We start from the raw sequence: 25,944 nt of genomic DNA, 5'->3' as shown, positions 1-25,944 counted from the left end.
CGAGTGCAAGTGTTAAGTGTGCGCTGAGGCATGTGTGCACGCTACATATAGCTCTGTCATGTTAACGTGCGTTCACGCACATGCATGCATGGCTCACAAGGACTGCTGTCTTTCCGAAAAATGCATCTGAGATCATGACAAACACAAAACGCAGTGGAATTCACTGGAACTTGTGAGCTGCAGTTTTAGCAAGGATCAGCAAGAGCTAGAATAGAGAAATAATTACCTGAAAAATCTGCTTGAGGGAAAAGAGGGCTCGTCGTAGCTCCCTTCCAGTCGAGTTGTAGAGTTTTTCTGTATGGAGAGAGAAAAGGAAAGAATGGAAAAATCAGCTGACAGTCACTAATGTGGTATCTTTCTATAATATTATCATACAAAAAGTGAATGAATCAAAAACTGGACAAGAGATTCGGAATGATTCTAACTCCTCTTGAAAAAATAAATCTACTAAGGTTTTAGTGTATCACTTGCTTCACACATTTTTCCATGAACTATAAACTTCTTCAAAATCACTTGTGTCTGCAAGATGCACATGTCACTGGCAGAAATGATCCCAAGTAGCTAGAGATGAAATATATCATACAAGAGGAGCAGCAAGAGCAAAAGAACAGTAGGAGCAACTCAGAGCACATCTGTGGAGAATTAATGAACAGAGGATGTTTCCTGCTGACAAAGCCATATCTGTAGCTCACCATAATACAAAGTCATGGCAGAACCTTAAGCCAATAGCCACCACAATGGCTAAGAGACAATACAGCCATTAATCAGCTATGGAAACTCCAGAGGGGACTAAAGAAAGGAATCAGGCGGATGACAGATGCTCGTGATGGAGGTGTACATTTCCTGCAACTTCATTGACAATCCTTCACTTCAGCCTGAGTGCAGCTTGCAGAGTCTGCCAGGGAGTGGCAGCGTTGAGCACAGTCCTAGTATAGCTCACTCATCATCACTGCTCTGTGAACTCTCTCTGACTCAGCAAAACCTGCCCATTACTGCTGCAGTTACAGCAACATACATTACACTCCAGTCCAATGCAGCAGTACAGTCCAGCACTCTCGCTCTCTGCCTGTGTTATCTTTTTATGCACCCCTTGCTTTTTTTTTATTCTAATACAAAATGGTATTTTCCTTTTATTTCATAGATACTTTCTTGCTTGAAGGCATGGTGATATGTCTTGATCTGACAGGAGATTGGCATGTACACAATGAGGTAGTCTGTTTCACTTAATCTCTCTTTCTCCCTCTCTCTCACACTCACACACACACACACTACAACACTACATAAAGACATGACTAGCACTGCAGAGTGGCTCGACTCTTGTCTGTTTCACCACTGCAGCTGTTGCAGTCTTGGCTATATGTGCAGGAACTTGACTTATTACTGTTTGTGAGTTACAACTTGTACACCCAAACATCCAGTTGAGAGAAACAAATAGGCAGGCACCACATATCTACATGTTGCCTTGAATACACCCTTCACACACACACACACACACACACACACACACACACACACACACACACACACACACACACACACACAAATCAGTCGTGCCCATGAAATCTTTGTCTTTACAAACAGCTGCCACTAATTCTTTTCAAAAGTGTGAGAAACACACACTGATGAGTGCATACGCTTGGGATTCAGAGCAACAAGCCTCTATTCATTGTTGCTGTTGGCCTCCTCTTCCTCCTCCTCAGCCCTAGAGTAAATCCCCTCAGCTGATAGACTGAGAGACAGACGGAGAGAGGAAGAAACAGGGTGTGTGTTGCCAGGTCTGTGGGCACACACGAGGTTCTTCTAGACACAGGACCAGGGTGCGTTTTCCGGTGACAGAACACACAACAGTGAGACAACTATTATCCAGCTTCGTACAATCCAACCCTTTTGTGAAAAGGACAAAGCTATTTAATGATAATCAAATATATCGCAATGGCCCTTCAGTCTGAATCATTATATTAATGATAATATGAGTATAATATATGTCCAATATACATAATATATGTATAATAATGAGTCAAGAGTTTGTTGGGAAAAGTCAATCACAGCAGTGTAACTCTACACACTTCGTATTATTGGTGTAATCCACTCTAGTACAGACAGACAAGACACTGGAGATGCATCTGTATTGCAGACAGTCTGGGACTCAGCCATATGTGGTTAAAATGCTGAAATCAAACACCTCACAATCCAGCTCCAGCAGAGTTCCTTATCTTTAGAGGATGTCTTGTCTCTAATTTATGACTCTGGCGGTATTTGGTAAGAGTGAGGCAGAGTTTTCAATGTTTTGTGCGTTCAGTGCCATACATGGCTCAGACACCTGATGAGTAGATGAGTATTGGTCTTTTATGGAAGGGTCCCGGCGAGTCACTGGCAACCACATCCACAAAGAATAAATCTCTACAAGTCCAGAGGTATTAGGAAGCGAAGCTGTGCGATGTTGGTGATTTATGTCTTTATAAATAACAGGAAGGAGCTGTGACTGGGCCTTGTTGGTTCGGGCCCCCTACTGTGGAACTCCCAGCCTGAGCAAATCAAGGTTGCTAAAGTCAGCATCATCTTTTAAATCTCTCCCCAAAATGGACACATTTTTCCTTTCTTTTCCAAACTCCTTTTTGAACTTCTGAATCTATTTTTATCGTAATCATTGTGCGTGGCAAAGCACCTTCTTACCTTAGCTGGAAAAAACAACAACAACAACTAAAAACACCATAGACTTTTACACTTTGTGATTGTTCTATCATTTTGTATGTATCTGTGAGGACTGAGGGCTCAGGTACAGGGGAAACAAAGTTTTTTCAGCACTGCACCCTCCTCTGCATGTCAAGGTAGGGCCATATCCATTGCTCTGTAGTTCAGGATGATGACTCAGAGCGTAGATTAGGGATCTCTAAACAGACAAGCTCTCTGATCACTCGAGCGGAAACGCAGATGGGGGATACCCTGGGTTACTCATCACACCTTCACCATACAAAGCAAACTTGATTTGTGGTGCTACTTCAGCCCAGGCCTAGAATCAATGTGCGCTTTTTCTTCTCAAAGTCTTAACTGCCCTTCCTCACGGACTCTGGATGTTAATCAGTCAACAGATAAATTACACCCAGCGCCGCTTAACAACCTCTGATGGTTCTGCCCAGCTCACAGCACAGCACTGCGACAGTGATGCATCAGCACTTGGGCTGCCATTGGGTTTGAATTAATCTCAGGAGCATGTTTTAATTTGGGTTTGTGTGCATGTGTGTGTCAATCAGTAACAGCATGGCAGGGAAATTCTTTTGAGCAGAGTTCCACTGACATTGGTACAAAGAGGCTTGTGCTCCTCTACTTAGCCTTGTAGTTTGGACTGCAATAAAACAACTGTCAGAAAGTTATTCTTTCCCAACACTAAATGAAGCCCATCTGCAGGAACAGACAGTTCCTTCCATGTCCCTGTCCCTGGTCCACACACCAATGCACCTCCCAGAGGCCCATCTCTAATGAGAAATAGCTCAGTGGAGATTAGTTCCATACCATTTGGCACAGATATGCGCCCAAAAGTATGGAGCTTCTGCATTTCCCTCTTTAGGAAAAGAACCCAGGCACTCCTTTATTGAGGAGATGGTTGTGAACCCCAACTCTCAAAGTCGTGTTCACCTAAAACTCTAAAAACCACCTGATACTTCAAACTCAATAGTTTGCTACATTTGTCATGGATTTGATATTGAGCCCAGGCAAACTTACGACTAGAAGAACAAAATAAGTTATGACGGATAACACATAGTTTGAGCACTGCGAAACATTCTGGGCATTTGAGATTCACCTCTCTGTTCTCACTGGACCATAATACAGCTTCAATAACAAAACAAACCAATTGCAGCAGCCAAGTTACTTTCCACAGGCTGAATTTCAGATTAATTCAATATACCTTTTTAATATCAATAGAGCCATGCAATGGTGTTGCCAATACCACAAAACAAGACCTTAAAATTAAAAGAATGCATGAGTGCATCTAAGGACGAGCAGCCTGTTTTTTTTTCCCCCCATCATCTTCACATTCACCTTAGGCTTTTACTGACAAGTACCAGACAGTGGAATGACTCAACAGAGTGAAAGTGTCTCTTTGATGCCTCACATTGATGCACTGTAGAGAGCAGCTGTTTTCTCCCCTTAAATTGCAATACACAGTCATGGTCTCTCAGCTGGAACAGCCACAGGGATGTAAAGGTCTCATAATTATAACAATCATAAAAAGTAGTAGTGGAATTTCTTTAATCATCAGGAATGTGCTCTAATACCCGGAATAAAAGAGAGTGAAGAAAAACCTGCTGTGGGGCCTGAAACATTCAGACATGACAGGGCTTCATGGATGGTTGGGCTACTGCTGAGAAGACAACTTTTAAAAGCAAGTCTGTGTTGTGCTGCTTCAGACACCTTCTGATTCTCCATGTCAGTGCCAGCACATTCCAGTAATGCTGTCTTGTACGAGTCATGGGTCACTTTTTATTTATCTCCACATGCCAATCTCAACCTGAGCCCAGTCCCCACTGCTCACTGCCGGACAGCTGACGAACAATCAAAATTTGTTTGCCAATTAAGCTGTTAAAACCTTGCTCATTTTCCATCTACAAACACGCCCGAAATGCTCAGTCGCTCATCTGTTCGCATGCCTTTATTTCCAGAAAGTGCCATAAAATGAAAGGGATGACTACTGCCGCTCATGCTTCACGCAGCAGGCGGAGCACATAAACCACATCCAAAGCACAGCCAGGAAACCCACAAAGACCCCACTGGGCAAGACAACCCCCGCACACACTGCTGTAAATTAAACTGTGTTTGCTTTCAGGAATGGAGCTGTCAGACAAGAAGCTAAGTAGGAGGAGCCCCTAGCATCGCATTGGTGATTGTACATAAGACTTTTTCACAATTCACAATCAAGTCAACAGCCTTAACGTGGGACGCAGAGATGCCAAGGTTGAGAAGAAAAACAGTACGTACAAGACTATGGAACATTTGCTACGAGGCTGGGAGCGAACGGCAAGAAATGATTCAGAAAAAAAGCTGAACAACACATGTGACTTAAAAGGCTTACATCTGACTCTGCTCTGCCGCATCTTTTCTCATCACTATCTGTCACACCCACAACAACAGCAAACTGATTTTAAACTAAAGTAGGTCATCAGTACTCAAAGTCATCAGTCTGTCGTCAACCACTTCGCCAATCTTACATGTGACTGTGTTAAACTGTGTTACTGTTGCAACCAGCAAACTAACATGAGCAAAATATAGAAACACAGAGTCTGTCCTTTAAAGACACTGTCAAAGGGAAGATAAATACTAACATGTGTTACAATATCCAATCATATGATCTGCCTAGAGTATAAGCTTTATTTTGGCAAAGATACCACCGATAGCCCCCTTTCCTCTGACCTTCTCACTCCCACAAGCATGGTTGAAGCGCAGCACGGAGTAGAACAGGGAGTGACGACTATTTCCAACCTGGAGAAAACGTATGAAACCAAAAGGAGCTGCAGGATTGACATAAGCAGCAGTGTCCTAGCAGTATTTGCAAGCAGGGCATTGTCAGCTTAAATAGACTGCCTGACACAGCCAAGGGTAACAGTACTGCATGGATGTTGCAGTAAGTAGGATTTGTCACACGTGGTAGTGCAACTTCAGTTGTCTGCCTGTACGCCCGGAGCTGCTTTGATCAGTAACTTGATTGTCAAGATTGAATAGCATCAGAAATTCTGGTAAAGACAACCAACTAATAAGCTACAATCTACATTAATCAAATGGCAGGAGATGGACGGCGTTTAGGCGCAGCCTTGCAGAAATAAAGGTCAGTTCTGGTCTGGTCAAAGCTGGACTCTGAGCCAGTGCCCTGCCCATGTCTGCATTTAGCCCTGTCCCAGAGAGGCCGGAGCCTGCTCCACTGGTCAGTGAAGGCCACAGACTCTGTGAGAGGTGACGGTGGTCAGACTGAGGTCAGGCAAACTGTAAGCCATCTGGGAGAGCAGAGTCTCATGTGTGTCAGCATTGCCACATCACTGCCTGCCATGTGTAAGGATAAAGGGACCCATCTTTTCATTTTCGTCCCCTGGTATTTTCATGAGAAACGCTTAAGTTTACAGTATGCGTAATGGCCTTCTGCAGTCACGAAACAGCAGCACAACAACATCAGCAGTGCTTCTTTCTCATTTTCCCCCCCCTTTCTCCCTTCTCGCTCTGTAAGGGAAACCTCCTGTTCCAACATTTATGAAGAGAAAACACAAGTAATTAAGGTGGAAGACCTCCCAACATGTGCATCGGCTTGTAACATGCTACTTTGTGGACTGGGCTTTCTTCTGCTCTTTTTATCCCCTTCTCCCTGAACGAAAACATGAGGTGAATGATGGGTCAATAAAAGCAGATTATAGCACTCAGGTGGAAATCATTAAGTCGGAATGCAGGTAAGAATGAGATCACTTTCAACGTGTTTGGGTTTTGAGTGCAACCGAACAGTGTATCAAGACAATTACATGGAAAATGTGAGTGGGTGTACATGCAAGAATTTGCACACACTCACACACAGGCAGTTTACAAAGTGCACAGAGGAATAAAGACATTAATTAATTTGTTCCTGTTGCCTGGAGTTTATTCAAATGCTTTGGAAGTTGTGATGGAAGACATATGGAGATGATGGTTTAGATTAGAGAAAACTGAGTCGGGCCCACACAGACTGAAGAAGCCTCTGTCGTTGGGAGCAAGCCGCACAGGAAGGCCTGCATGGACCCACAGGGCGCGAAAGTCTCTAAGCAGACACACAGCTAAGACATGGGACAGGAACAAAATCACTAAAGTAGATAATAATAATAATAATCTGTGCTTAATCTAGCAATGAGAAAAGAGTTAACATGCAGTGCAGGACTGTTCAAACTTGAAGTCATGTGTGCTGCCTTTGAGCTTTCACAAAAGATCTTGCAAGGTTAACACTGAAGAATGTCTGGACAATGTATTTTCATGTCCTATGTTGACGACGGTGTTGGGAACATGCAAAATAAACCACGCTAATTCATTCTGATTTGATTTCCTTCACGGATGTTGTACATGGACTTCCTCTACACATCGTGTCTCGCGGGAGCAGTGAGGAGATCAGGTTTCTGGCTCGCGACACTCTATCCTGGCAGAGACATTTGATACCAAGGCATACCGAGTTCCAATAAACACAAAACCCGGCGCACGGAGCTCAACGGCACTCTTTGTCCCTCGATGGAAACCAGTTGGACTATTGTGTTTATTGATGTGTTTACGCTACACATTGAGTGAAAGTTTATGTTTTTGTCAGTCACAATAATTCTCCTGGAAGACGGCAGTGGCATTTGTCGTAAGTAATTTTGGAGCACAGTCTTACTGTTTAGCCTCATACACCCCTTTTATTACTCCTGAGAGACTGAATGTGTTCCGCAGGGCACTTAAAGGGCAGGCTAATCATCCCCTGGTAAGTTTCTTCAATAAACTGTACGTTAACCAGCCATCAAGATACTATCTAATGCTGTCAAAGAGAAACAGTAGAGGAAAGTGAGGGTGGAATCTGCAGAATTCCACATGAGGAGAGAGTCATGACAGCAAGGCCGATGTGAGGACAGACAAATCTTTCATTAGTGCCTGCCTGTCTAATGAGTCATTCCTTAGCTACCAGGTGGGGGTGACCCTCACTATACGACCCCACTCCCCTCCCCACCAGTATATGACCCCCCTTTTTTTCTTCCCTCTGCTTCTTTGTAGCAAACCAATCCCCCCTTTCACCTCCTCAGCAGGGTTTCCCCGCACTCGCCACCACTGACACAGATACGTAGTGGAGCGGAGAGCAGAGTAAAGCCATGTAAGCATTCAGCAGACCAGACAAAGGCCTGACACAGATATAAACAAGGGGATCAACAATTGAAGTGGGTCTGGTTGGGGTGGCGACAAAAACGGCTATAAGGCATTCGAGTCGCCGTGCACTATGATAGGGTTATAAAATTACACAAACTGCTGACATGAGGTGAAAGCTGGTTATTAGTGTTATTTCTGTGACTCTGTGGGTCAATGCTCATCTAATAATCTCTGTGTATAAAACTTTGACTCGGAGTTGGATGGAGGTTGGGTCAAGGCTGTTCCCCATGTGTTGCTTGGCAGCTGCCGCAGCCCAACAGCTTTTCTTACCGCAGTAAAAGCCAGCCATGTGCATATAGATGCAGGACCAGATGCTTAAAGAGTACGATTTAAAATCTGGGTCCCTATATTCCCCAACTATCACGTATGTGCACATATGCTGTAGTTCTATTTTTTTTTATTAATCTTTCTATCCATAAAAGACAGGTTCACAAAGCCAAGTGCTTCTCTCAATTTAGACTTTTATGATCCTTAAAATCAAAAATGTTTCATTTCATGTACAGCAATTAAATTAGAATTTTTAATGGTTCTTTTCTTCCTAAAGTCGCCTTGGAAAATATTCTCAACAATGACCTCAATGACTCTCCCCTAACCTACTTCACTCCCCTCTCTCACTCCTCTTGGCTGTCTCTCTGCCTCTGACTTTCTCTGCTCCCTCCTATTCTCAACAACCTGACACGTGGGGAAATGCACCACTGCAAACTCTGTCCAATAAACACAGTTGTGCTGAGACCACATCTATTTCAGACTCAGCTCTTGGAATAGGAAGCAGACCAATGTGGACCCACACACAGCTGTGACAGTACACCGTCTCATTTCCATACTAGCCACTCTGTGACTGTACTTAATGGAAAAGAGATGGAGAAAAAAAAAAAAAACTTCTTCCATCTCACACAGTCTTTCTGGCAAAACACCTTGTTGGTGCAGAAGTGGGACCAATTGCGGTCTTTTATTTTTTTGGTTTGTTTTCTGACAGTTCTTCCAGTGCAAAATGTGTTTCCTTTTGTCTTCCCAGTGAAGAAGAGCGGCACCTTTGATACCTGTCTGTCAGTGGCTTGGGTAAGGACACAATTGAGTGAACCTGACATCAAGTCTAATAAGAGCAGCCCCCTGTCATCAGTGTTGCTCTCAACCCATAATGACCCTGGGTAATTACTTCCATCAGTCAGACTGGCACTTAAAAACACATTTGACAGGGAAGAGAGAAGAATCTGATCTTTACATTGAACAAATCCTCACTGTCCAGTCAAAACTGTGTATTTACAAATTTGGGGATTTGAAATTTTTCAAAAAATGAATGATTGACACAGCTCTTTTACCTTTTTAGCCCAACTCAATGGACACTGTCACAAAGCTGAGAGTTTTCCTTTTTTTTTTGTCAATGAAAAATTGACCTTTTGGAGATACACCCTTTTTGACATGGCAGCAATTAAAAAGGAGCGTATGAACGCCTGACAGGAGAGAAAATGTGTTGCACTAGGCATGTGACCCAAATCTCACAAAGGGAACAAGCAGTATTGGCTGTATTTGAAAGCATATGGAAGCTTATTTGACTGGCTACTGAACAAAATAAAACCTGGACTGAAAACAGCACCTGTAAGGGCTCCAAAGTTCTCTAGAATTAAAGTATGTCTGAGGAAAACACAGACTCTAAATGAAGCAGACAGAAGTGGACAGAAACAACAGAAAGACCAAGCTCTAGTTCTCTCATATAATGCGTAATATCTCCAAACACTACTCATTTCTTGGCTGTGAGAGGTAAATGCCATTATCTTTGATCCAGATCCACAATCAGACTGGCACAGACGTTACCTACAGTACAATCATCAAACAAGCTAGCGCATGAGTTTGTTTTTACAGTGTGTGTAATCTTTCCCTTTTGCATCTGGCCTTCAAAGTCTTCACAGTGAAATGATTTCTAATGAATCCAGGGGAGGACGTGCAATGAGGAAGGAATTTTATCAAAATGCTGTCCAGCTTTAGTAGGTGTGGGTGGACATAAAATGGGACACAAATGCTACTCAGCGGTGATGTGTGATCATAAACATCAGTTACCACAACTTGTCCTGGCCTCACATGACTGGCCTGTCAGATTGTTGCACCTTCGCAATGGCTTTGCTATGCCAAGGTGGCCGTGAGGTGTGATCTGGCTGTTGACAGGCAGCAGAGCTTGGCGAAGGGTCAAGTCCGCACTTATATTGACATCCGAAGAGGCAAGGTACAATGGTAACTGTAATTTTAGAGGCGTGATATGTGCTTAGGGTGCCGACTTAGGTTTGAAACTGTCACTATTAAATATGAGATGTAATTAAAGTCAAATGCACTAAAACAGGGCGTTTCTTATGGACGAGAGGAGACACTTTCACCCTGAATTGTTAATTATCTCTGTTGTTGAGGAGGTGTTTTGTTTGGATAGACACTTCTTTATTCTGAGGTGTCATTGAAATGAATATAATCCATGCTTGGCACAGACAGTCAAAGGACTCAAAGACCTGTTTTGTCCTCTGGGGCCAACATGTTTGCCCAACTGGAACAAATTCACAATCAACATGACTGACTGCTTTCTCTTCGAAATCCCACTTAACAATGCCAAATGACTGATGTGTTCACTGTTTTATTCCTCATGAAGTTTCACACCCATGTTAACCCATGATGGATTAAATATTTGCTTATCAAGCCAAATAAGTAAGGTCAATGATAGGCTATTGGCAAAATAAATTTTCTTTTTTCTTTTCTTGTTTGTCTTTTTTTTTCTAGATTAAACCTCTCTTTGCTGACTGTCTTTTACAAACTGGTGTTCAAGCACTGTTGCTCAATATGTACTCCTGGCATTAAATAAAAATGTGAATTGTTTTACAGTTTGCTGCAGTTATTTGACTCTACAATATAAAGCACTTACACCATCAGGTCCGAATCCCAGAACATGTGGCTGCTTTTTCTTTGTTCTACAGTGCTAAAAAAAAAAGTAGTGCGATATCTCAAATATTCAAGCATGCCATCCTCCCTGTCACCTTGTTGGGGAGGGTCAACGATCATTATTCTCCAGTGTCACAGGGCCTCATAGCACCTCATGACATATTTGGACTGGTCTGAATAAATATGATGATACAGTACCTTGGATGACTGTACCACAGAGGGCCAGTCTCGGAGAGGAAAGGTAACTGCAGCTCAAATCCATCAAACTCTCTCTCTCTCTCTCTCACACACACACACACACACACACACACACACACACACACACACACACACACACACACACACACACAGCAGACATTAATCCATATTATGATGAAAGGAGATACAGGGCGACTCCACAAATGTGAGATAAAATGCAATAATACCCCTTTGATAGATATGAGTGCCCTCTCTTGTTACCCAGGGAAAATCAACAAGAGATGGTCCAGTATTTTGCAGTAGGCTCCTTGTCTACATTTTTCAGCAACACACTGGGCCTCTCGCTCATCGTTCATCTGTCACATAAGAGGGTATCCTACCGCATTTTCCAAAAAGTTCTGTTCAACTGGAGTGGAGGAAACTTAAGGCCTTTCTACAGTGCATGGCCCTTAATGAGCTAATCTAACCATGACCTGCACTGCTGGGTTCGGTTTGTATAAATGTTGATGAAAAACAGTTTAGAGTAATTGTCTCTAAAAGCAAGAGTTTCCTAAATTCACTTAGTCACAGAATATTTAGGACACATTTTCTGCAGTTAGCAAATCTCATTTCTCCTGTTTATAAAGGGAAAAGCTGAAGTGAAAAAGAACAGAGAAACCATCTGCTATGGCAGATCATAGCTACATTTAAAACAAGAGACTGAGTTCTTGTGTTTTATTTAATAATTTCTCAGTTTGACAACCTAACCGATGACTTCCGAGAATGACTATTTTGAAAAATATGCATGCTTGGAAAATTCAACAAGGCCCATATCTTCAATGCAAAACAAAAGGGGAAAATGACTGCCTGAATGAAAATGGAGATGGGAGAAGGTGTGCTTTACCAGCAACTGCTGCCCACTTTGAAGAGAGACATACCTGGCTTTCAGCAAACATGCCCTAGGAAAATAAATCACACTAAGAGATTTTTGAAAACCACCATTAGCAGCCAGTCATGCATCCCTGTAGCATGACAGTGTCAAGGTGGAGAGGGATTGGCTGGCACACCCAAAGCAAACTCAATTTCTGATAGGATAAAACAGCGTTCTGGCTTGCAGCACTACAGAGGATCAGCCGTCTTTTGGCAAGAAAGAATGTAAAGTGTTCTCTTACCTTATTTAGCCAAAGCCAGCCATCATATCACAGAGCATGCAATGGAAAAAAAAAAGGAGCGATACAGGAGGAGAGATAAGATTATTATCCAAAGCTATTATGATCCACAGCTATAAAAACCAATGTCAACAAAACATACCTTGAAGTAGTGAAAAGATATTTGTGGTATGAGGATGACAAGAGGTGTGCAGAGCCCAGTGACACTCACATTATTTATGGAGGAACCACATGTAAAGTGTTATGAGAGTCTACCTAACATTTATATTGTAGGAAAGGGATGCGGTGGATATATGGCACATCTTGTTACTGCATTAAGTGTTCATTTGAAGATTAACTCCAGATTAATTTAATCTGCTACTAAGTGTATGATTGTGACAATGCCAAACATGACAAGACACAAAACAAGTGGTTTAGCTGGAGCCACTCTTAATTTCCCATCTAATGATGCACTAGATTTCAACACTAATGGCTAAAACAACCTTGCTCACGCTACCGACACCTTTTATTATGTTATTGTTGTCTGGCATCAAGTCGTTATGATCTTTCAAAAACTGGACCTTTACTTGTGTAACCGTGTGTGTGTGTGTGTGTGTGTGTGTGTGTGTGTGTGTGTGTGTTATGTGTGTGTGTGTGTGTGTGTATATATGTGTGTGTGTGTGTGTGTGTTTTCATGTGAAAAGTGGGTGTTTGTGTGTCTCCCAGAATGACAAAGATAAGAGATTCCTAGCAGTCTTTAAGAGGAAAAGTACTGACATATGGGACTGGAAACTGAACATGTTACAGTGAATAAAATAAAAGAGAACTCGATGAAAACCTCAGCAGAGATGCTGAAATGTCTGAAATGTATTCTTCCCTCTAAAGTCAGCAACTTTGTGATACCTTGGTTATAGTTCATGACTCATCTGTGCAGAGTCTGTGTCTTTACCAAGCTAACCCCTAGAGGTCTCTGTCTGGTATTTTTTCCCCCCCAAGCTTTACTGTGCATGAGTTAACAGGTTTAACTATTCAGACAAGACGGGAGGCCGGTGTAATAAAGCCGGAGAAGAAAAGGGAGAAGGACCTTGCTCTCTGCACAGCAGGGGGTATGCTTTCTGCATGGCTGCATCTACATCTATGAAGACATACATTTGAAAAATAAAGCCAATGCAACGACACTGTGGTTCTGGTATTTCAAATTCCCCCCACCCCCCGAACAGTAGAGCCCAAAATACTGAATGTCTTAAGGTTGGCTTATCACAGATTCAGCGTTCTGCATGTGTGTGTTGACAGATATGCAAATTACAAAAAGTTGCAATACATAAATATTTCATAGGCTGCATTTTGAATGTGTGTTCAACCATTAGTTTTATCATCCAAATTAAATATAATGTCTAATATAAGTCCTGCAATTGGTGGATTATTCCTAGTGAATTTTACTTTTTGGAAATGTATTGTTATGTATATATTCTTAGATAATACAGTTTACTATTGCAACTCTTGAAGAACCAAAGTCAAGGGAAGGATGTTGCTGACAATTAGGTATAAGTTACTGTTTGAGATAATAAGTATTCTATTTTTTATTTTCCCAAACCAGCTGCATTGTTGTATATATAGAGATGATTATTCCCAGAACAAATTCACTGAACAACAGTTGTTTAACAAAAAAATAACCTGGCTCAAAGAACAGACAAAAAGCTGCTTGGTTTAGGCTTTCCTACACGGTGCATGACCACACATACCTTTTCAATACAGTTTGCATGAGGCTGTGAGTGGACTGCAGGGTGTAGTCCTGATGCCTTTCAAAACAGACAAATTCATAGCTGGGAAAAAGGTTGTTTTCTTTTTGTACAGAGAATATGATGGATTGTAGATCTTAGAATTCACTTCATTTGTCTTTCATCTTGATTGACCCATAAAACGAGCCAAATTTAAGAGCCAATTCTTGAAAATAACATTTATGACATCCCCATCAAAAAATCCTACATTTTTTATTATTATTTTTTATTTTTGGGGGGTGGGGGTGGGGGGTGTCTGCGTGAGACAAGGTTTCAACAGGCAACAGCCCTGCACGATCACACCGTAACAAGTTCAGACACCTTAGCCTAACACTCTTGTGCCAGACTTGGGCCGTTTGATGTTTTCACATTAAGCAACTCCATTCCTCTGGTGCGCAACCCCCCCCCCCACCCTCCTTCTACTTCCACCCTGTCTTGACCCTGTGCCAGTTTCACCAAAACCCTTTTTCAAGCACACCTGGTAGTGGTTAGGCTCAATCACAGCACAAAGCTCTGGAGCGCTGCTGCAGAAGACAGGAGGAACTTGACAGAAAAGGTGCTCTCATTAACACATCTACGCTGTACACTGCATTTCATAGTGGAGTTACATGTATGTAACTTGGTGCCCTTGACAACCCATGCTTTCTTTAATATGTTATGTGTTATCCAGCTACAATTTTTATGTGTAGTGAAGTTGGACCACAGATAAGTGCAATAAAGTTTTGAAAGCTTAAATGTCTCTAAGTCTGAGTGCGTCGTGTGCAAACGGAACGCACATCTATTATTTTTTATTTTTACAGGAATAGCTGTTCTGAAAATAGATTTGACCCACATTCAGAAAGTGCTATTTTGTGAGGATGATGAACAGGAGTTACTGCAGAGCATGATTCTTGTAAAATTTTGCCACACCTGCTAAGGGGTGTTGGAGAGTTAAAGCACTTTACCATAGGTGGAGGTATTGTGTGTGTGTGTGTGTGTGTGTGTGTGTGTGTGTGTGTAGTATTACATTTTCACATTCACCAGCTGCTGTATCTAACGCTTAATGAATGGTGTAATTTCACTGATTTACATGAATGATGATTTCACAGTTCATGAGATTTAGAGAGAGTTGTATGTAAGACTAATATCAGCAGCAATGTTATGATCCCAGTGTTTAATCTGTACAAAAGTATATAAGTGTCTGACTGGACGGTGCTTGGCTCTGATCTGGTTCAGATAAATGTGGAACTTTGGAAATGTTGGACCAAGCCAGCTGGATTCCATAAAGGCCTCAAAGCGGCATTTGCGCTCTCTGTAAAAGCCACGGGATTTAACCAGCGGACAACGTAACCTCTATATATTCTAAATATTACATGATTAGAAAGAGGGGAGGTTAGATAAGCAGGGCAGAATATACCACACAATTACAGACTTAAAAACACAAGCTGTGTTTGGACTGAGAACAATGGCGGCTTGTGCATGAATGCTATGATTTGCATACTATTCAAGTATGAAAAGGAAAAAAGTACATATTTTGCCCAATGACTAAAACAAACATTGAAACATTCCTAATGGCATCCAGAGGGGGAAACAGACATGTTTGTTTACAGTGTCAGGGTAATGGCTGTACCATTTCATTTGGTTTCCTTCAAGTGGACTGTTGTTGATATGTTTGATCACGGGGTGGGAGGACTTGGGTTTTTTTTGTTTTCTATTATTGCCTTTTTAAATCTTCCATGATTGGACAGAGGGGAGGTGTGACAGCTATACCAGAACATACTACTACTAGGTATATACTATAACTGCCAGCCAACAGAAGTTGTAGACTAGCTAAATTTAAAATGAAAGATAAATTTCAGATCTCAGTGGCAGCTGTAGTTAAAGCGGTGATTTGGAAGACAGTGCTATTTTTAATCTGATGGCATTGTTGGTAGCCAGCAGTCATTGCTCTGGTGTTTGTGCTGCACTTCCAAGAAATTATTTTGTGTTTAAACAGTGTCGGCATGCAGGACTGCAGCATCTTTGTTTTGACTTCTACAGTAAGCTCCTGGTCTTTTCTTTGTCCTTTGTTGGTTATGTTAACTATCCAGTCTTTTCTTCTGTTTATTCAACACAAAGCGCAGTGTTGTAAAGCTGATCACTTCCTGTGTACCAGAGAATGTTCCTGAAAAACAGACAGTAAAGTCTACAGCCAAGCTAGCTGCTCTGTAAGCTTTACTTCAGCACAGTGATGCTTTCACCCACATGTTAATGTCAGCATGCTAACATGATCTCAACAGCAATCTTCATGTGCTGATATTTAAAGGCATAATGCTTATCGTGTTCACCGGTTCAGCGTGTTGGCATACTGACATCTGCTAATGATTGCTGAGCAAAAGTATTAGAAAAATTTGAACCGATGATAATTGTGGTAAAGACGATCACCAAAGATAGAACAATTCATCCTGAGGGTTGGGAGACATCAATGTCTGAACCAAATTTTGATGGCAACACATCCAACAGTTGTTGAGAAATTTCCCTCAAAACCACAATATACTGTATATCATCCTCATGGCGGAGCTACAAGAAAAGGCTTGTGATCGCCAAAGTCATTAGGATTCATCCTCTGAGTAACGTAAACATTTGTGGCAAATTTCATGGCAAATATCAGCCTCATGGTGGTGTTAAAGGAAAAGTCAGGGGATCAATTAAGTCGGTAAGATTTATCGTCTAGGCACCATGACCATGTGCAAAACTCTATGGGAATCCATTAAATGAGATATTTCAATCTGGACCAAAGTGGTGGCCCGACCAACTTTGCCATCCCTAGAGCAACACAGTTTAACATTTTGTACATGAAAACGTTACAGAATTTTACTCTAAGATATATCGGGCAAAAATAAACTATAAATAATAAAAATCCATTGATTAACTAATTGTTGTCTCAAGACCTCATAAAAGTCAATACTCTTAACCACAAACCCTACTTACAGCACAACTTACAGTGGTAAATCAGATAGACTTCCACTGAAAATGAAATATATTATGACTTTAACTATGGCTTTGAGTACATTGACAAAAAGGTCGGGCATCATCTCTGAATTCTGACTTATTCTCTGCATATATGGGGAAAAATAACAATGAATGAAAACGGTCAAAATTATCATCTTGCTAATGTGTCACCAAAGTATTAACAATTAACGAACTATCAGCATCTGGTACCAATCCAAAGAAGCTCAGCACATAAATAAGAAAAAAGCTAGTAATGTTTTCCCACTGGACGAGCAGGTCCACGCCATGGCTTTTCCGCTTCAAATAGTGACCTTTGACTCCCTGATATCAACAGCTCCTAGAGGCGGGCTTCCTCATCAAGAGCTAATTGTCTCCCTTAAGAAAATACACTATGTTTGAGGATCCACAGGGGGAAGCCCCCCCTCTAAGCCCAATGCAACAGTAAGTCATTTGTTACCAATCATGTCAGCAAAGCTTTTGACCCCCGCACAACTTATTCAACTTATTCTCCACACTGTAAAGGATTGATCGATCGTAAAAGCTGTGATTGATACTACCCCAACATTGCCTCAGGAGAAATCTCATCAAATGTTAAATCCAGAGACTGTCAGGATTGTAGTTCTACAGTTTTGCTTTTTGATTTGATGAACACCAGATAACTGGCTCAATGTGTTCCACAGCCACCTAAGTGCAACATCATGTCAACCCACTGCACTCTCAGATTTAGAAACAATTCAGGTGTTAAGAATAGCCGTATTTACAAAGGTCACAGACCGGAGAAACTGGATAAGGGTCAGTGGCATTCCTCAGACTGCTGGGTTTGAGATTGAGAAACTTATTCTGGAAGGCTAGCTTGCATATGTCTCCTCTTTCCATGTGGTCTGAATACAATCAACAGGAATATTGCAGCCCATGTACCTTATTAAAGCTTTATTACTCACATAGTGTGCATTGAATGCCCCACCATATATCAATGGTTAACCCTTGACCTGGATAATTTGTTTTTTTTCCCCCCCTTTCATCTTAATGTTAACACAGCTACTTGAAGCCACAAATTGTCTCTACATCTTAAGACTTTTCCTGAAACAAGCATTTAGATAACTATAAAGAAAACTGTCTCCCCTGCTGTCCATGTCAAAATGTGTATAACTGCAGCAGAGTGAACACTTTGTGTTTGCATTGCGGGAGAGCAAGTCTGTACTTAGCATGTTGTTTTTAGCTAGTCTTAATGTCTTCCATGTCTGGGCCCATTTGTCTCTGGGCTGACTGGGCCACATCAGTGGGGAACGAGGAGGAGAAAAGTGAAGTCTGCATGTGTGTGATGTGTGTGACAGCTGCAGGACTGGTTCACAGGGCCACTGTGGCCCACTCTGTCACACCAGCCAACAAGCCCACAACTGTAATTAGCACATTTATGGTGAGATTTTTGTTTTAACTGGTCTGTTTGCGCTTTAGTCTTGCCTATGTATTTCACAAACATAAATGTGAATGCAAATGTAAGTAGCATTTTCTGTGGCAAGTAGCAGAGAATCATTTGACAGTTGTGCATGCTGTGGTATAGTATTATTTAGTTGTAAAATTTGGAAAAAAATCATAACACCGGTGTTTGAATGGAGAAACATAGGAAAGCTTTAACTCTGAAAACATAAGAGGTAATGAGATGTGTTTGGGGTGGTGGCGACAGAGTAGGCTGGAAGTGCTCACGTGATTCATATCAGTCTGTTTGACAGTGAGGTCAGACTGAGTCCTCCACTGTTTATCCAAACTGCCAAGCAGAGAGCTGGTACAGGTGAATATCTGATCCCCGGACCTTAAACTCTTCATCTGCCTGCTTTTTTCCCCCTCCTTTGTTTACTGATACGGGGGGATAAATCTGCAAACCTTCCTTTGAAAATATAGTTGCTGATCCTTTGCAACAGTTGTAATGTAGATTTATTGTATTTAACACACTCTTCTTATCCATCTCTCTCATCTTATATGTTGTTAAAAAATGTTATTCATCCATTTCTTTTTATACCTGCACATTTTGTTAAAGGTTGTAGTGGCCTGGAGCCTATCCCAGAATGCCCTGAGAGGCAGGGAAACACTGGAGTAATGCCGTGAGTAACACAGGCAGACAATCACAGCTACAGCCACATTCACACCTGTGAACAGTTTAGAGTTTCCCATTCATCTGACCCATATATCTGCTCCCACAGGAAACTCACACAAACACAGGGAGAACATGCAAACTCTACAAAAATACAGAGAAAGGCAACAGACAGACTTGGTTAGTCTCAAACCTGGGGAGTTTTTTGCTTTAAGTCAACAGAACGGATGACATGTTCTCATTTTTTAACAGTTACTAATTACAATTTTTTGTAAATATGATTGAATCCAACATAATAACGAGAGGTAATGACAACTGGAAATGTTGTTTATCCTGAAAGCTATGATACCATGTATATGACAAGCATCTGATGCTTCACATCAGCCAACATCCACTGTTCTGGAAAACTAAAACTGAATGAAATGCCCGCACATAGTCAATTTGTTCATCCTGTCGCATTGACGTGAATGCCCAGTGTAGCAACACACCAGAAAATTACACAATGCCAGAGTGAATATGAAAAGGCTATATATTTGTTTGACAAGCTTATACTTTCCAAAAAACAACATCAAGGGAAGATGACAGCCTCATGTATTCTTCAGTGCATGGAAACATACCAAATATGTACACCCCAGCAATTTGTGACCACAACAAACAAACAATAAAAGGGGTAAAAAAAAATAAATTAAATAAAAAATACAAACATCATATTCATTACATCTAACTGGCATGTTCAAAACCCCAAATAACAGCAATAAACTCCCAGGGATCTAAGCAAACGGACATGTGAATTCACATTGTGTGAAAACAGTTGTTGGAGGCTGTGCGGGTTGCCAAACCAGGCCTTTGCACCACACAGTTCTTTGGCATAGAGCTGCGGATATGGTTGCCACTCAAAGTGCTTGCTAGCAGTTATTTGTTTGCTTTTCAAATTGTTAGAGCTTAACAACAGATGGTCAGTGTCTTCTATTGGCCTAATTCAAGTGAATTTAAGCGAAAATTAAATTTGACTTTAGGTAGCAATGCTGGGTGTGGAGTTTGGGTTTATGGCCTATCTCCCCTCTTGACAGCACTAACTGTTCCAAACAGCTGTGTTAGTTCATATGACCAAAGCAAGATAAAGGTCTCTTATAATACTGTGAGCCATGGGACATCATCATCTGATTCTGCTGACCCATATTTTTGCGTTGTTGCACTGTTTTGTCCCTAAAGTGAAATGCGGGGGCAGGGGGGGGGGGGTTTCCGTCTGTTAATTTGTTCACATCCACATCTGTCCATCACGAACTGAACCTCACACACCACTGACTAGATTTTGAGGGGGGACTTCTCATCCCTGCAGAGGTACAATTGCTGTTCAAGTTCATGTGATGAAAATCGGAAGAACCGAGATGTTCCTAGGTTACGACATGTTCACTTTTACCTTGTGTTTTTGGTGTTGTCAAGGTGACGACCTGATAATGGGGGGATACAAAACTAGAGTCATCGCATGGAAAGGATGTTACCTTTGAAGTAACTAAATTACAGTTATAAAAGGTAGCAACAAAGGGCAGACACGTGTTGAATGCCAATTACCAGTGTGTGTCAGCGAGAGGTTTGACAATCGGCACCTGAATGTGTGAGTTTTCAAAACAACTTAACCAAACACCTGTGAGGTGTGTCCACAATACAATTCATAGCAGTCACGGAACCTCCACATTATTTTATATGGCAATAGGAAAGACATCATGAGGTCAAACATGTACAAGCATCTTCAGTCAGAGGTGAAAATTTAAAAAGGATGGTTACTCAAAACCATGGCCTGAAATTTACATTTTCAAACAAAATAACGGCATCAACTTCACTTTGATCATATTTACAGCTGTACTGTCATTTGGAAATCACTTACTGTAGGCCTATATCCAAGGTTAGCACACAATGACATACGACTCTGGCACCCCACAATACTGGAAGAAAGTAATATGGTGTGATAAGTCCTTTTCACCCCTTTCCCTGCATGCCAACCAGCATGGTGGATCTGTAGCCATCTCATGCCGGGCATCAGGTCTGATGTGATGTGACCGCCAAGAAATAGGAAGCGTTTTTTGCAGGACCAGGGCACCTTTGTGATGCATTGTTCCCTCAGTATGTTAAGAGATGGCAAAGCCCCCATACACGCAGCTAAACAAATTCAAGAGTGGTTTCACGAACACCAGGGTGAATTCCAACACCTTCATGGTCAAATCTCCTCACACGCATGGCTCAGTACTCGTATTACAGCCTTCCTTGGAGAATTGAAGGTGTTAGAAAGGCAGAAAATGACTCCAGTCCTTCTGGTGTAATTGATATTAGTAGAGGCTTTTTTTTTTTTGTTCTCTCCCTGTAGTATCAATGTGAAAATGATCAAAACACTCACAGTGCAGAGAGAAAACACATTTTCCTCACCAAACACCATCTGGATAGACCGACTAATAAAATCTGCTGTCCTTACAAAAGTTGGGAAGGGTTAAAGCAATCAAAAGACGTACCGATGACTTACACACAGCAGCCATATGTAGACATTATTCAAAATCAAAAACGGCACTCAACTGCTTTTCCCCCGCTCTCCTCTTTTTTTTTTTCTGAGCTTTACTGAGCATGACCGAAATTCCTCTGACATCCTGTAAAGCCATCAACCTGATTTCCCCTCATGTCACAGTTTAATGGGTGGCAGAAAACTGTAGCATAGCACATCCAGGCATTGAGAAAACACGACCTCACTCGTGGCCTGGATAGCAGTGCAACTTTGTGCTACACCTTGGCAAAGGTATGAGCGGAGACAGATGCGATGTTACATAATACTGAAAATGACAGAAAAGTGAGATTTTTCACTGTAAGTGGTAATTTGAAGTCAAACTCTCAAAACATGTTGTGGTCCTATATCATACAGCAATGGACTATGGGAATAATTAAGCAGATATCCAATTAGATCACACCTGCTCCAGTTGTATAAAGTTTCAATATCTTATACATGGGACTGCACACCTCTCCATGGTCTATTATTGCTTAAATTACTCGCTAAACATAGAGCCTGTTACTAAACTAACCAGTTAGAGAGAGCTGATACAGCAGTATACTGCTGTATTTATGTGACAGGAAAGTGAGACCTGTCTACACCCAGAATATATGTGGGTTAGATCAAAAAATAAATTAGCACCGTTGCAAACACTCATAATGAGTCACCAGCTGAGCAGTTAAAGCAGAGGGGGGTTTTAATGCTAAATATAAACACGAGCACATGTAAAAATACAGTGTGTTGCATTAGACATATGTGGCACGTGGCATGCGCTGAAGTTATAAGCAACACTTTCCCCTGTTGATACTCAGCTTTTTCACCGAAAGGCGAATAAGAAATGACAAAGCCCCTCTGTTGATATTCAGGTCACCCTTTGATTAACACTCTTACTCATATAACCCAGAACATCTATTGACGAATATCTACAGAAATTCTATTGAGCACAGCTGATGTGATATTTTAGTCACGCAAGCAGATCAAGTGACACAAGAGTGCTTGGTCTGGTGATGATGAGAATAATAGTCGCATTTAATTTCTTGCGTCTTCAAATAATTCCTCAGGGGAAAAGGGAAACCTGCAGCTTTGAGGTTCAGTGCTACTAATAGATGTAGGGGTGTTTTTCTTATCAACCAATAAAACATGTAACATCATAACAAGTTAGCTGGGGTTTTGTTTAAATTGAGAAATTAGGCCTCACTTTGAGCTCAGCTAACTTGCGATGGGCATTTATCATATTTCTTTTTGCATTTTATTGATCACACGATTAATAGTAAACCTGACTCTAAAAACACTTGTTGTTTTATCGATGTAGATTATAGGGAGAGGAGGAGGCATATCTGGTATTCCAGTATCTATGATTTCAAATCTTGTGCTCAAAGGAAGCTGTATTTCTTTACAGATGTGTGCCTGTGGCCATTTTTCAAGGCATGAAAAGATATTTAATCTCTTACACTTATGGTAAGGCAATATATAATAATAGCAATAAATAATACGATTAACATAATGCCACAATAGAATATTCAGGTATGTGGTGCCTGGGGTAGAAAGTGATACCACTCACTTGTGAGTTAAACAGTGTATTATTCATTGTACGTTGGTTTACTTAATAGTGCAGTTTACTTTGATTTGGTTCCAAAGGGATGCATGGCCAGATACATTTAAAAGTATGAAATTGTGTAATAATAATAATGAAATAAACTCTTGCATCAAATGAAAACAGTAGATCTGATGAGAAACTGTCCCTGTCTGAAAGCCTTATGAATGTTCCATTATACCAGAACCTCCAGTTTGCCAAGTCAGGAAATGGCCATGCTGTTTTGATGAGACAAACATCCATAGAAATTCAGCATTTCTGCAGGGTGCTAATTTGTCATGCCCCGCCACAACATGCAGAATGTATAGGAGGCCATCCAATCTCCTGCTGGCTCTTGGGGGTCATTATGAAGGGGGGGAAAAAAAAATCACAGCAATATAGACAGACAGAATGAGATGGATTCCTGCATTAAGTGGATGAGGCCCTCCTCACTAGAGGATTTGGGTTACACTACAGTCTACTATACATATGGAGCTCTTTGTCCCACATTCCCTCTGCTTTTTCATGACAAAAAAACACTAGCTGTGTCAGCTAAAAACAACGTCCAATCTTGGACCATGTCATTGGACCATGTAGCTCTCAATGAGAGAATGTCAGACAGTGCTCATCATGCCTCCTCAATCTTAAATATGGCTGTGGTCTTTGTTGTTGTGTTGTTCCAAAAAATGCTCAGTAAACCGCAACACAGACCAGTCTTCTGCAGGAACATCCACATAACCAGACACCAGTATAGATAGTCCTTTTACTACTTTGCAACTGAAGTCCTATTCTACTCTTTCTACTGCTTATTTCAACTCATCTTCTTTCTGTTGCAGCACAATGTCTCCATCCTTCCTTAGTAATAGTGAGCATGGGATGTCTAGCTGACACTGGACTCCTTGCTCCTGGGTTTCTGTGGACTCGACACTTTCCAAAGATAACATGGGCCAAAGATTTCCACTCACGGGCAGGCTGAGGCCCTGCTGAGGCAGCCTGCCTGATGGGGAACAGACCAAAAAGAGCTGGCTCAAGACATCTCCTCAGATCCATAGCACTGTACTATGTTATATGCCTTTAAGGTCTACAGTTAGTAAATATAGATGAGAGAAACAGGGACCAACCCTGGGAGAGGAGAGCATTCTTTAAATGCACCAGAATCAGAGACAGGACACTCAGCTGACATGATAACAGGATATGATATCAAACGTTAAGAATAATAAGGATGTCATCAAATACAAAAATCCAAACAAATCAAGTCAAATCAATCCATAAATCTTTGCTAATAGCTACTGCTCCCCATTAGCTCCCTGTTTCATGTAGACATACAAATCTGTGATATATTGTCTCTTTTCTATTATTCAGAGGTAAATTGAGATTTCCAGGAAAGGCTCGTCTCTCTGAGAGGGCCTGGAAAGCACAGCCTGGCGGTGTGCACAGTCATACACCACATGACATCTTAGCAGGGGAACATTCTTCCATGTCTTTTTCTCTCTCTCTAAAACCATCTTTCTCGATTTAGAAACAGGGGGCACGAAAAGTGGTTTCGAGCAAAAATATGGGGCAGCAGATTAATGCAAAATTAAGCCATAAAAAACCTGACATATGTGAAATGTCCCAGACTGGGAATGAAAAATCATTTCTCCTATTCAGGAACTTTCCACAGGAAGAAATACATGAGACTGAATTCCACTTAACCTCTTTTCTCTGCGTGCCAATGAAAAAAAAAAAAATGGTTGAAAGTTTTACCACTGCCAAACATTACCATTACCTAACAGAATCTCTCAGAGGGGAGCAGGTATCTACAGTATGTCCAAAAGGTAATGTCTTGGAAGGAAGTCAGTACAACTCATGCCAAACAGTCTCTTTAGAATATTTTCTCTCCTACTATGCCCTACAAAACACCACAGAGGAGGGCAGACAGCTGAAATTATGTTATGGCTTGAGTATTCAATGTTGCTTACAGGAGCTGGGATTGTCTCTCGTCTCCATAAATCACTTCATGGTGACAGGAGGTGGTCTTTTAGTCAGTCAGCCCACCGCCGCCGACTGACCTCAGGGGTGACAACTTCCCTCAAGCGTCAACCCAAACAAAAAAGGGGCGCAGCCAGCTCCCATAGCCGAAGCTAGAGAGGTCACACAGGCCTGCACCAAACCAGTGCTTTCATCCTATAGCATTTACAGGATCAGCATCCTAGAACACAGGCATCAAAGGCAGAGAGAGAAGTGTATGTGTGTCAGAGAGAGAGAGAGAGAGAGAGAGAGAGAGAGGGGGAGAGACAGAGACAGAAATGACCTCTATGACCCTTAATATGTGTGCAACTGATGTGTAGGAGGGTGTGGGATAATCCTGGTGAGCTGTGTAGTGGGGGTCTCCAGGTGGCCAGTAGGGTTAGACAGGGTTAACCCCATTTGACCCTGGATCGCTGCTGTCAGAAGTAGGAGATCTACCCTTAGCTTGTCGAGGAAACCAGAACAATGTGGCACGTCCATCATGTAAGAAAGCCCCTGAACAGAGCCTTTTATGTGTATTTTCCTTATACAAAACGTGCATCATTATATACTTTATTGTGAAACCAAATGGCCGTGCATCAAAAAACAGTCCTCGTTTTCTTTATCTAATTAAACCTGTGGTTAAATTACACCCGTTTGTACATATTGTCTAGGTATTAAATGTCATAATGGTAACATGTAATCGTGCCTGAACATTTCATTCCAATCTAGCTCCTATTATTCTGTGCCAGGTTGAAACACCAGTTGTATTTGTTCCAGTAAAGTCAAATGATAGTGTCTGTCTCAGGACAAGCCTCAGCAGAAGTACACGGCTGGGTGGCAGGCTGGGTTTACACACTTCCTGTAAATGCTGAGACATA

General features: G+C 41.6%; 1 protein-coding gene across 1 annotated transcript in view; it reads right to left on the bottom strand.

Annotated features, from left to right (window-relative positions):
• fhod3b (formin homology 2 domain containing 3b) overlaps positions 1 to 25,944 on the bottom strand; it is a 71,983-nt gene that overhangs the window by 33,733 nt on the left and 12,306 nt on the right. Inside the window, 1 exon segment of the mRNA XM_087178951.1 lies at positions 227 to 294. Within this exon segment, the coding sequence (XP_087035077.1) occupies positions 227 to 294 (68 nt within the window).

Source organism: Seriola lalandi, unplaced genomic scaffold (assembly GCF_002814215.2).
Source record: "Seriola lalandi dorsalis isolate HSWRI2012SDOR001 ecotype SW California unplaced genomic scaffold, Sedor1 jcf7180002054762, whole genome shotgun sequence".
Lineage (NCBI taxonomy): Eukaryota > Metazoa > Chordata > Actinopteri > Carangiformes > Carangidae > Seriola > Seriola lalandi.
Note: the sequence above shows the minus strand (reverse complement) of the source record. Positions and strands in the feature narration are given on the sequence as shown.